This window comes from Bombus terrestris, chromosome 17 (genome assembly GCF_910591885.1).
Source record: "Bombus terrestris chromosome 17, iyBomTerr1.2, whole genome shotgun sequence".
In the NCBI taxonomy this organism is placed as follows: domain Eukaryota; kingdom Metazoa; phylum Arthropoda; class Insecta; order Hymenoptera; family Apidae; genus Bombus; species Bombus terrestris.
This window is the reverse complement of record NC_063285.1, coordinates 11,377,724-11,388,725: the sequence shown is the minus strand read 5'-3', so window position 1 is coordinate 11,388,725 and position 11,002 is coordinate 11,377,724. Positions and strand designations below refer to the sequence as shown.

The following is an 11,002-nucleotide window of genomic DNA, read 5'->3' as shown; positions in this document are numbered from 1 at the left end:
CATTTGTTTAAATATTGTAATGTTACTGTTATGTTAATCTAAAAAAATTTATTTCTGGTCTAAAACTTTACATACAAGAATTAAATATATAATAATTTGGAACTATTCATTGAACTATAATCATTATTCTCTAGTAAATTTTTATTTGGTCGAAACTCTAGTACGCTTGTTCCATGAAAAGTTGGTACCATAACTACGAGGCTTGGGACTATTAACATTTGGTTTCTGAATATAATATTTCCATCCCATTTTATTACAGTGTGCAATAGCTTCTTCCTTTGTAGTAAATGCTACCTGAACATTAGACAAAGGGTCTCCACTATGAAACAAAATGTATCATTAATTAAAGTTTCTATAAGTAAAGTTTAATATATTATATTATACTTACGTGGAAGTCCATCCCATGAGAGGATTCTCCCAACGTTCACGTGTATCAAAGTCCAATTGCCAGTAATTTATGTTATTTGTTCCAGATTGCATAGCATTTTTTGCAGGACAATAAATACGTACTCTACGAGTCTTTATATGAGTTTCTGCAACTCCTGAACAACTACCAACATCTTCACACTCTGATACAACAATTAATGCTTCTTCCCTAGCTTTTTGAGCCAACAGTTCTTCTTCAGGTATCAAATCAGTTCTGAGTCTTTTTGATACTGTTATTTCACTTTTTGGTTTAGTGTCTGTACCTGTATTTGCGAAAAATCTTCTTGTTAATCTGTAAACCAAATTAAAAAAGATTGATTTTGTTTTTTTCCAAGTTTTCCCAAGTAATTGTAAGATTATATTTAGGTGTAGATGTAATTATAAAATGTTATTACATATAATTCTTTTTAATTTTCTTATTTTCAACAAAAAAGGAAACAAAAGAGGGAACATCATGGAACACAACCAACCCATATCTTGTAGAATTACTGCCTGGAGATAATAACGATAATATACGAAGTGCCATTTTGAATGATGCAGGTTAAGGTGATACACTCAATATTACTATAGTAGTTCGGCTAACTTCTTGTTGAGTATTGAGTTTTTACGCATGCGTTAACATATGCAAAAAATAGTAGTATGCAATAAATATTTGTAATTTTATAAAAATACTTCGCACTACGATATTATAAAAATACTGTACTTCAATATCATTTAACATTAAAAGACAATAGTACTTTTGTGCATTGATAGATCATTTCTGATATCAATTTCACTTGACTCTATTGACCCCATTTCAGGAGATGCGCAATAGAAATGTACATATAGTTACGAATGACGAATTGAAATTACAAGTAGAAGCACCGACGACTAGAGGTACAGAACAGACGTGATATTCGACGCTCTTTTGTGTCCTACGTCTCACGTTTTCAAATTCGCTTTTTAAGAAAACTTATTTATTGATTGAATTTATGAAATTATATAAATAATGTATGATTCATACTTATTTTTACAATATAATTATTGTACACGCATTTAATTAAAACTAATATAAATTAATAGTCGTGTTTCATGCAATATTTTAGGAATTAACAATCTGCAGCTCTTGTTACAATAGAGATACATTGGTATATCTTGAACGTAACTACTGCAATCTTTTTTTGGTTAATATTAATAAAAAAAATTTATTTAGTATTATTAAAATTACTGAAATTGTTTAATGGTCATCGTCTGTACCAGTTAATGTTTTGATCTACTGAAAATAGTTTATGACTCTTCATTTACACCTTTTACGCTTAAAAGGAGTATAATGGTAAAGTTCAGGATCTAATTAGGATGATAGGATCGCAATTGATGCATTTGGAAGATGCAATTGATTTATAAACTTGTACTTGTTGCACATTACTGCTCACTTTTAACACGAGATTACGCGTCGTTTTTGAACATTATCGCTTTCTTTGTCTATGGACAAACCATGTAGTGCCATCTGTCCTCACATTCTCTATGTCGCTGTTCCTTCCGCCTTTGATAGATGTCAGCACATGATTTGTCCATAGGACAAAGAACGCATTATTGTATGACAAGGACAGTTGTATATACTGTGTCTAATAAAGAGTGCGATACATTTGTGACATGAGTTGACATAGGAATGGTTCTTAACAGAAAGGGCGATACTATGCGACAAGGACAGACAATACGAATGGTGTACAGAGGAGTCGAGAATAACGAAGGGAATAGAAGAACGTGGTTCGCGAAAATCAAAAATCCAAAAAAAGCACTTGAACATAATAAGTAGGATTAGAACCAACTATTTATGAATCGGATATTAAGAGCTTAATAATTTTTTAACTTTGAAATAAACTGTGTTTAAGTGTTATTTCTATTTCGTTTCTACTGGTCAAAAGTGTTTTAATAAAAACAATAACTATTCTATTCATTAAAAATGCCTATCGATCAAAAACGACTTAATGGTCCAGAAGTAACTGTGCCTTATCATATTTACTCTGATGTCGATGAAAAAAGTGACGAAGTAAAATACGATCTTAGTGAAAGAAGTGATAAACGGACCAACAATGAAATGCGAAAAATATGTAAGACTGTGAATTACATCATAATTTGATCGGTATCTACGATCTTTTCTATACTTTAATATGGAAAGGGTTATTTAAAAAGTCAAAATATTATTAAAAAGGAAATGTTACAAACACTTATAGATATTTTTAATGTTAAATTAAAACTAAACCTAACCATATAAATGCAAATTAAGTGAATGAATGTAAATAGTAAACAGTTAGAAAGAAAGTTTAATAAAATATTTGTTAACAAAATAGCTGTGGTATAGACTTAGAGCATGGTAAAACTCTAACTCATTATTTGTGCGGTTTAGGCTAAGGTTACGCTTAGATTTAGTGAACGAATCGTGAAATTACAAAATTTAATATACGGTATGTCTTAGATTTAAATTAGGTTTAGATCTAGTTTTAATTTACAATTAAGAGCACTTATAATTGTTTGCGACACTTTTCTTGTGATATTTGCTTATTTAGATCTTAATATATTAAAGTTAGAAAAATTCGAAGATATTGACTAAATTGCTGGCTATTACTTTTTACATTACCGATAAATATATGCAAGTAGACAATATAAAAGTAATTGTTTACGTTTTTATTTTTACAGTTTTAAAAGCAGGTATAGTTAGTCAAGCCAAAGGTTCTGCATATATAGAATTGGGAAATACAAAAGTAGTTTGTTCGGTGTTTGATCCTAGGGAGGTATCAAACAAGAATAGCTACTACGCACAAGGAGAAATTTATTGTGAATTTAAATTTGCACCATTCTCTTGTCAAAAACGAAAAGTTCATCAGCAAAATGCAGAAGAAAAACAATATAGCTTAATTTTACAGAGGGCATTAGAACCAGCTGTGTGCTTGGTAAATATATGTATATATATTATTAGTCTTATTAGTAATTTAAGATAAAAAAACATAAGTAAGATATATGTGTAAAACATTCTATTGATTATGCAATTATAAAATTTTATAAATTTATATTATTTTTTTAACATAGAATTATGCATGTAATAACTGTTACAAATTGATATAATTACTGATAGAAATGTCATTTATCTTGTTCTAATAGAATTAAGACTAAAGTTTGCAATCTAATTTAAAATGGGTTCAGTTATGTACATAGTAACTTACTTTTTAAAAAATTATTTATCTTAAGTAAAATCAATATATATAAAACCAATTTATTTTTATTTATTTAATTTATTTTATGTTTTATATTTTCTCAGAATCTAGTTAATTTTTTCCATATATTATGATTCAGTATTCATAAAGAAAATATTATGATTACAGTATGTATCAAATATTTTCACTCATTCCTGGTATTAAAAATAGAAGATTGCATTTTTTAAAATAAAATATGAATATATTGTGCATATGATAAATTGAAATATAATACGGCTCTTTCAGCATGAATTTCCTAATTTTCAAGTAGATGTATATGTAATGGTCCTGGATAATGCTGGTTCTTCATTAGCAGCTGCAATTATGGCTGCTAGTACTGCTTTAGCTAATGCAGGTGTTCCTATGTTTGGTTTAGTTACAGCTTCTACTATAGTAAGTAATATCATTCAAAAAATTACTACTAAGATTACAATTTTTTCATCAATTACTTTGTTTTATTGTCTGTGTTTTAACTATTAATTTTAACAAAAATACAGGGTATATATGATAATCATTACTTAATGGATCCTACGGACATAGAAGAAGCAATATGCAATACACAACCAGATAACCAAGGCGATTTTAATCATGGGATAATTACATTAGCTAGTCTTCCACAACATAATCAAATATCTGAAGTATTTTTAATTGGCAGTATTAACACAAATTCTGTTGTACAAGCAACAGAAATTTTAACAGCAGCTAATAAAGATATTTGTCCTGTACTTCAACAATGTTTAGTAAAAACTATTATGAAACTACATAATTAAACAAAATAGTAAAATACTTAATTAAGAAACAATTTTGTGTTGTATTTAAATATATATTTCTATAATAAAAAAGTTGTATAATATATATACTTGAATATTTATATAATTCTTATCTGGCATTTAAATACCTAATCCAATATTACAATACATCAAAACGTCATCTAATTTTTACAGAGTTATGAACATATTTAAGGATATAGATAATCGTATAAATACCTTTCTTCGCTGTTATTTGCATATAATAAAATATTAGCCATCTCTATTTAATTGGAACTATACTTAGTGCATTAAATAAAATAAAATTTGTTTTACACCAATAATATATACATTATATAAATATATAAGTTAAAAATCAAACTGTATAGCAATAACTACCTCTCGATCAAGGCACCATGTTATCGAGAAGACACTTTACTTCCTAAGTGGTCGGTATTTTCTCAGGTTATTCCATGAGGATAAATTTTGAAGATCCTGCTTTTAAATGTTGTCTAATAAAGCTTTGATTGATAAATATTTAACTTTTCCTTAAATAATTATTTTAACAAAAATATTCTTTAATTCGTTCATTTCATATCTTTAAATATATATTTCACTACATATTTTAATCATTTTTTAAATCTTTTAACATCATAGAAATACATAGAAAAAGTTTATCTTATTAGTCTTTCACATAAAAACTAAAATAGCTTACCTCAGTTTTACCCATGTAACACATAATATTAACGGTTTTAAAGAAAAATAAATTCACTGCTTTTTAAAACTCTTCAAAATGGGATAGATATTATCAAATGCTTCATAGATCTCCTGCCTAACTTTTGCTCCTATTCAAATGATAGTAAGAAAGTTAAAAGAAATATAGAAAATAGTTTGGAGAATGAATTATTAATATATACAAAATCTCCACCTAATAAATATACAATAATTACTAACCTGTTAAAACTACTTTTCCTGAAACAAATATCAGTAAAACAATTCTGGGTTTAACCATACGATATATTAGTCCAGGGAAGAGTTCTGGTTCATATGAAGAGAATTGTCCATGCGTAAGTACTAATCCTTCTAATCTAATTGGAAATTTCACATCACAGCTGCCTACCATATTTTGTATTTTGAAATCAAGAAATTTTGCCTTTATCCAAAATAGATTAAATTAATAATAATTGATAAAAAATAAATGATATATCTTAGGATATTTACTAACAGGAAAACCAAGCTTTTGAATAATTCTGGCATACTTTCTTGCAGCCAATCGAGAATCTTCTTCACTTTTTGCTCCAGTGCAAACCATTTTTCCACTACTAAATATTAAAGCAGTAGTTCTTGGTTCCCTTATCCTCATAATAACTGCGGCAAATCTCTTTGGATTATATTCTGCATTTCTAGCATGAAGAGCTATTTTTTTTAAATCTAACTTGCAGTTTAAATTAACTGTAGAAACAATATTCCTGTAACACAAATAGAACATACTAAATATTTTTCATTGTAAATTAATGTTTTTACTAACTGAAGTTGTGGTAGTATTGCTGGATCTGCAGAAGCTGGTGTCATAGGTGTCATAGGACCAGGAGTAGACGGCGCTATAGACGGAGGAGCTATATGATTACTATTTTGTAGATGTGGAGACATCATATTTTGCTATAAAGAATATAATATTTTTTAAATTAGTATTACAGATAGCATTCAATAAATTTTCAATGATTATATTTTAATCATACCGGTGTTTGTGGTTGCATAAGACTTTGTGGTGTTGCAAATGTAGGTGCTGTTGCATAGGCATGCATAGTTTTTTGTGGCGTCCCAATCATAAGCATTCCACTTTGGATGTTTGGACTCATAGCATGCAATTGTTGTAATTGATATTGTTGTTGTGGTTGTTGTGGTTGCTGCGATTGTTGCTGTTGCTGTTGTTGTAACGCATTAGGCAAAATTTGCTGATCCTCCTCTGGCTGATGTAAAGGAGTACCAATGCTTGGTATGCTAAATCCGGGACTAGGCAACATCTGATCCATTTTTTTCTTTTACGTTGGAAAATACAACAATAGCAAATACGTAACTCCAAAAAATGTTGGAATAACTTATAGGTAGACAAATAATTGCTGAAGATTCGTAAACGTGCAGTATACTTCTATAATATCAATGATGCTCATATCTTAAAAAAAATCTTAAACCATTATATTCATAGGTTATGTTCTTCGATAAATAATACTTTGAATTTTTGTCATTATACTTGATGAAAAAATTAGTATATAAACTCCTTATACAGAAATAAATTCAAATTTTTATTGTATCCCTGTTCTTATTCTTATTTCTTACTCATTCTTGTTTGTTTACAACTACTTAATTTAAAGTTTACCATAGATTTGTAACTGTTAAGGTAGGTTTGAATTTTTCTCGCCACTAACAGAGATCAGTTTCTTTTTTCGAAATTAATTCGCAATGATTAGTAGGGAGGTGCTACGATCGCCCAATTACAACGCTTTTCCCTGCTTCGAATTATCCCTGCGTAATGGCGCGGGGAGCGTAAATGGCGCTAGCAACATAATGTAATCCTTTCATAAGAATGAAAATAAATTAAAGTTTTATGGAAACAAATTGCAAAACCGCAAGTCTGAAGGAAATTCATAAGTTAAGGGTTAGTATTAGTATATAACTACACATAATTATACGGTGCAAATGAATTAATAATGGAAAGAAGTAGGCAGAGTTAAACTGTTTAAATGTTGCGGGCTGTGTAAGGGCGGTTTAAGAAATGGGCGATTTAAATCTATTGACGTTGAGATATTCTGAGTTCACGGATAAGTTCTAATATACAATTTTATATAAAATATAGACAGAAAGTACATAGCTATGGTATCAAACCTTGACTTTGATGAAACCCTAACCTTGAGGATATATCGCAAAGACATTAGAATCGGTGAGGAGTTACCTGTTCAACAGCTTTGCCGAATTTATAAAATAACGATTAAAGGAAATAAATAAGGAAATAAATGGGCTTGTATAGATATTTTTTCCTGTTATTATTAACAGGTTCTCGCTTAATTTTTTACATATCTTTATCTATAACATTTAAACAGACACGGTATTAGATTAGGTTTGGGATATTCGTTACTCTCCAGTCGCCTCAAAACGGCTGATTACCCCGATCAAGATAATTTCCAGCGAACTTAAATTCAATACTCATTTGTGTGGACCAGTCAGATGATAGCTAGAAGTCAATATAGCATCGAAGTAACCTGCCAAATACGATAAAAATTCTCGACTTTGTGTACGCTTAATCTTTGAACCACTGGATTTCGCATCTTAAAACTTATTTTTTTTAGGTCGAATCGTCACGTCGGTAAATACAGGATTGCAAAGAGAACGGTTCAATAATGTTTCGTCCCCTAAACTAAAATTTAGCCTTTTAATCAAATCATACAAATTATAGATATTACATAAATGTGAGTTGCGTTGCGACGTTGTGCCACGTTACTATCTAACAGTAAGTACCTAGGTAGCCACCTTGTGATCATTCGTATTAATCATACATATAATATATACGTATATAAATGATTTATATTTGTATGTATATATGTAAAAGCATATGGTGTACCACGAATGAGTAAAACTAAAGATTTTTACTAGAAATTATAAAATGCACGTTGTATCAGGTATAGATGATAACAAACATACTTATTTACTTGTACAGCACATGTATTGTTACTAGTTCTACTGAGACTAAACTAACACACATAGAAAAGTTCAGATATGTAATTACTATAAATCTTCTAATTTTCATAGATTAAAACGCAACTGTACTATAATTAATAAATTGAAAGCAAAGATAATAAAATACAAGGGAAAAGTCATTAAGAAGAAGTAATATGCCAGTGATGGAGTCTTCTAAATCATTATTAGGTAAAATTGCATATGTTTTTATAATTTCTCAAAAATAAAAGGTTTTAATAAAATTTAAATTATCTTTAATATATATATTATTTTTCTATGAAGGAATAAAGAAGTTTTACAATTTTCTTTCAGATGCAATTTATACTTCTCAAAAGTATGGGAACGATGAGACTGGCAATGGTACTGACACTAATCCTTTTAAAACGATTTTAAGAGCAATGCGTTATGTAGGAAAAGAGCCATTTCCACCATTTTATCAAGATTCTAACGAGGATGGAAAAAAATATGTGATAGTATCGAAATCACAATTTAAAAAAGCACAAAAAATTTGGGCAAGGAATGAATATAAGAATGAAGACAAACAAAAGAAGTTATTAGAAGATGAAGAGAAAAGATTGAAGAACTTGGAAGAAGCTAAAACAATTATAATTCAAGAAGATACCACTTTGCCACCTGCAATTTGTATAAAAATTCGAGATAGTATCTATCATCGAGATCAACGAGTAAAACTTTTTGGATGGGTGCATAGGCTTAGACGTCAGGGTATAATATATATATTTGTAACCTAAATTTTAAATTATGTATTCACTTTGTACCTACTAACTTAACATTAATATCTCACACCTTTTTAGGGAGAGCACTTATGTTTATTACATTGAGAGATGGAACAGGCTTTCTACAATGTGTACTTAGCAATATTTTATGCCAAACGTACAATGCATTGACCTTATCCACAGAAGCTTCCATTGAAATATTTGGAACTCTCAAGATCGTACCAGAGGGAAAAAATGTATGATACCAGATGTAATTTTGACAAGAGCTTCTCAAATTTCTATGTTTCTTATCCTTCCTAGGCTCCGAATGGACATGAATTACATGTTGATTATTGGAGATTAATAGGAACATCTCCTCCTGGTGGTGCAGATTCCATTTTAAACGAAGAAGCTCTTCCTGATGTGCAATTAGATAATAGACATATTATGATTCGTGGTGAAAACGTAAGATAATTGGTGTAATAAGCCATTTATTAAAAGTATAACTATAGAAAAATAATAAATATAAATTTTCATTTGATCAAATAAATTTCAGTGAATTCATTTGTTTTAGACATCTCGTGTATTACTTGTGAGATCTGTGTTGATGCAGGCATTTAGGGATCACTTTAATGAAAAGGGTTACAGTGAAGTAACACCACCAACACTAGTGCAAACGCAGGTAGAAGGTGGATCAACATTATTCAAGCTAGATTACTTTGGGTAAACATATCACTTATTCGAATTTATACCTGTTCATTAAAACAGTATTGTATTCTTAACCTAATTTAATTATCATTTGAGAATTTAACCTTTTGTTTTAGAGAAGAAGCATTTTTGACTCAAAGTTCACAGCTTTATTTAGAAACTTGCCTTCCAGCAATGGGTGATGTATATTGTATTGCGCAGTCTTATAGAGCAGAACAATCTCGGACTCGGAGACATCTTGCAGAGTAAATATGCAGAATTTAATGTTTTTTTTTTTTTAATAATCTGAGCGTATTTTAAGTCAAATTCACATAAAACATTTAACTTCCAGATATACACATGTGGAGGCGGAATATGCATTTATTACATTCGAAGAATTATTGGATCGATTAGAAGATATGATATGTGATGTCGTTGATCGTGTCCTTAAATCAAAGTTTGGTTATTTAGTCAAAGAATTAAATCCTGATTTTAAAATACCACGAAAGCCATTCAAAAGAATGGATTACAAAGATGCAATCGAATATCTTCAAATTAACAATATAACCAAAGATGATGGAACATTTTATGAATTTGGCGAAGTACATTCAATAAAATTATTTGATTATTGTTTTGCTACAAAATTCTTATCCTTTGTTTTATTTATGTTAGCGGAAAAAAGGAGGGAAAGAAATAATAATCTTTTTCATCTATAGGACATTCCAGAAATGCCAGAGAGAAAAATGACCGATATAATAAATGAACCGATAATGTTGTGTAGATTTCCTGCAGAAATCAAATCGTTTTATATGCAACGTTGCGCTGATGACAAACGTCTTACAGAATCGGTGGATGTGCTTTTACCGAATGTTGGTGAAATAGTTGGAGGTTCGATGCGTATTTGGGACTATGATGAATTGTTGGAAGGCTATTCTAGTGCAAACATAGACCCAAAACCATACTATTGGTATACCGATCAGGTAGGCACCATCGATTCTGTTTATGATGACATATTGTCTTATGTTAATTTCGCTAAATTTTTTATGCACTTTTCTTTTAGCGAAAATATGGAACTTGTCCTCATGGTGGATTTGGATTAGGTCTTGAAAGATTTTTATGCTGGCTTTTGAATAGATATCATATACGCGAAGCATGTCTTTATCCACGTTTCTTGGAACGTTGTCGACCTTAGAATATAAGATATGAACATTATTATTTATATCTGATGAATGAATTTGCGTTATTAATTGATAAATTATTGCAAGCTTTCAAAAATTTAATTCCGACAGAATTATTGAAAAATGAGAAATCTCTGTATTCAAAAATAAATCAAGATTAAAGCAATTATCAATTTATGAATTTGTAATTTATGTTTGAACATATCTATGTATTAATATATATTCCGATCGGAGACCGTTACGGAATGAGGTGCGATGTATAAAATAGAAGAGACAGTAGCGAAGGAAAT

At 29.6% G+C, this 11,002-nt stretch overlaps 4 protein-coding genes across 11 annotated transcripts; 2 read left to right on the top strand and 2 right to left on the bottom strand.

The window, feature by feature from the left end:
• Nucleotides 1-28: 28 nt before the first annotated feature.
• LOC100649862 (NADH dehydrogenase [ubiquinone] iron-sulfur protein 4, mitochondrial) lies at nucleotides 29-1,362 on the bottom strand. 3 transcript variants are annotated; one of them, XM_012317983.3, is made up of 3 exons: nucleotides 822-1,362; nucleotides 389-718; nucleotides 29-319 (listed from the first exon to the last, which is right to left on the bottom strand). In XM_012317983.3, exons 1-3 carry the CDS (start codon nucleotides 950-952, stop codon nucleotides 142-144), a joined length of 639 nt encoding a protein of 212 aa, XP_012173373.1. In that variant the 5' UTR covers nucleotides 953-1,362; the 3' UTR covers nucleotides 29-141. The 3 variants fall into 3 exon arrangements, with proteins under 3 accessions (XP_012173373.1, XP_048269814.1, XP_003402089.1); XM_048413857.1 differs by having other exon boundaries at nucleotides 389-689; nucleotides 897-1,330; XM_003402041.3 differs by having other exon boundaries at nucleotides 897-1,312.
• A 666-nt stretch (nucleotides 1,363-2,028) lies between these two features.
• LOC100650060 (exosome complex component MTR3) lies at nucleotides 2,029-4,486 on the top strand. Its single transcript, XM_003402043.4, has 4 exons — nucleotides 2,029-2,516; nucleotides 3,103-3,356; nucleotides 3,903-4,049; nucleotides 4,154-4,486. The coding sequence occupies exons 1-4, from the start codon at nucleotides 2,369-2,371 to the stop codon at nucleotides 4,424-4,426; spliced, it is 822 nt and encodes a 273-aa protein (XP_003402091.1). The 5' UTR covers nucleotides 2,029-2,368; the 3' UTR covers nucleotides 4,427-4,486.
• Nucleotides 4,487-4,511: 25 nt separating this feature from the next.
• Nucleotides 4,512-6,881, bottom strand: LOC100650180 (TATA-box-binding protein). Of its 2 annotated transcripts, none has more exons than XM_012317984.3 (6): nucleotides 6,142-6,881; nucleotides 5,931-6,061; nucleotides 5,628-5,871; nucleotides 5,357-5,555; nucleotides 5,118-5,247; nucleotides 4,512-4,900 (listed from the first exon to the last, which is right to left on the bottom strand). In XM_012317984.3, the coding sequence occupies exons 1-5, from the start codon at nucleotides 6,433-6,435 to the stop codon at nucleotides 5,171-5,173; spliced, it is 945 nt and encodes a 314-aa protein (XP_012173374.1). In that variant the 5' UTR covers nucleotides 6,436-6,881; the 3' UTR covers nucleotides 4,512-4,900; nucleotides 5,118-5,170. The 2 variants fall into 2 exon arrangements, with proteins under 2 accessions (XP_012173374.1, XP_003402092.1); XM_003402044.4 differs by having other exon boundaries at nucleotides 4,512-4,897; nucleotides 6,142-6,880.
• A 75-nt stretch (nucleotides 6,882-6,956) lies between these two features.
• Nucleotides 6,957-10,885, top strand: LOC100650423 (asparagine--tRNA ligase, cytoplasmic). Of its 5 annotated transcripts, none has more exons than XM_012317989.3 (11): nucleotides 6,957-7,058; nucleotides 7,747-7,907; nucleotides 8,207-8,323; nucleotides 8,447-8,857; nucleotides 8,947-9,104; nucleotides 9,169-9,312; nucleotides 9,422-9,570; nucleotides 9,672-9,800; nucleotides 9,887-10,136; nucleotides 10,251-10,514; nucleotides 10,595-10,885. In XM_012317989.3, exons 3-11 carry the CDS (start codon nucleotides 8,290-8,292, stop codon nucleotides 10,724-10,726), a joined length of 1,671 nt encoding a protein of 556 aa, XP_012173379.1. In that variant the 5' UTR covers nucleotides 6,957-7,058; nucleotides 7,747-7,907; nucleotides 8,207-8,289; the 3' UTR covers nucleotides 10,727-10,885. The 5 variants fall into 5 exon arrangements, with proteins under 5 accessions (XP_012173379.1, XP_012173378.1, XP_012173377.1 ...); XM_012317988.3 differs by lacking the exon at nucleotides 6,957-7,058 and adding an exon at nucleotides 7,325-7,340; XM_012317987.3 differs by lacking the exon at nucleotides 6,957-7,058 and adding an exon at nucleotides 7,510-7,654.
• Nucleotides 10,886-11,002: the final 117 nt, after the last annotated feature.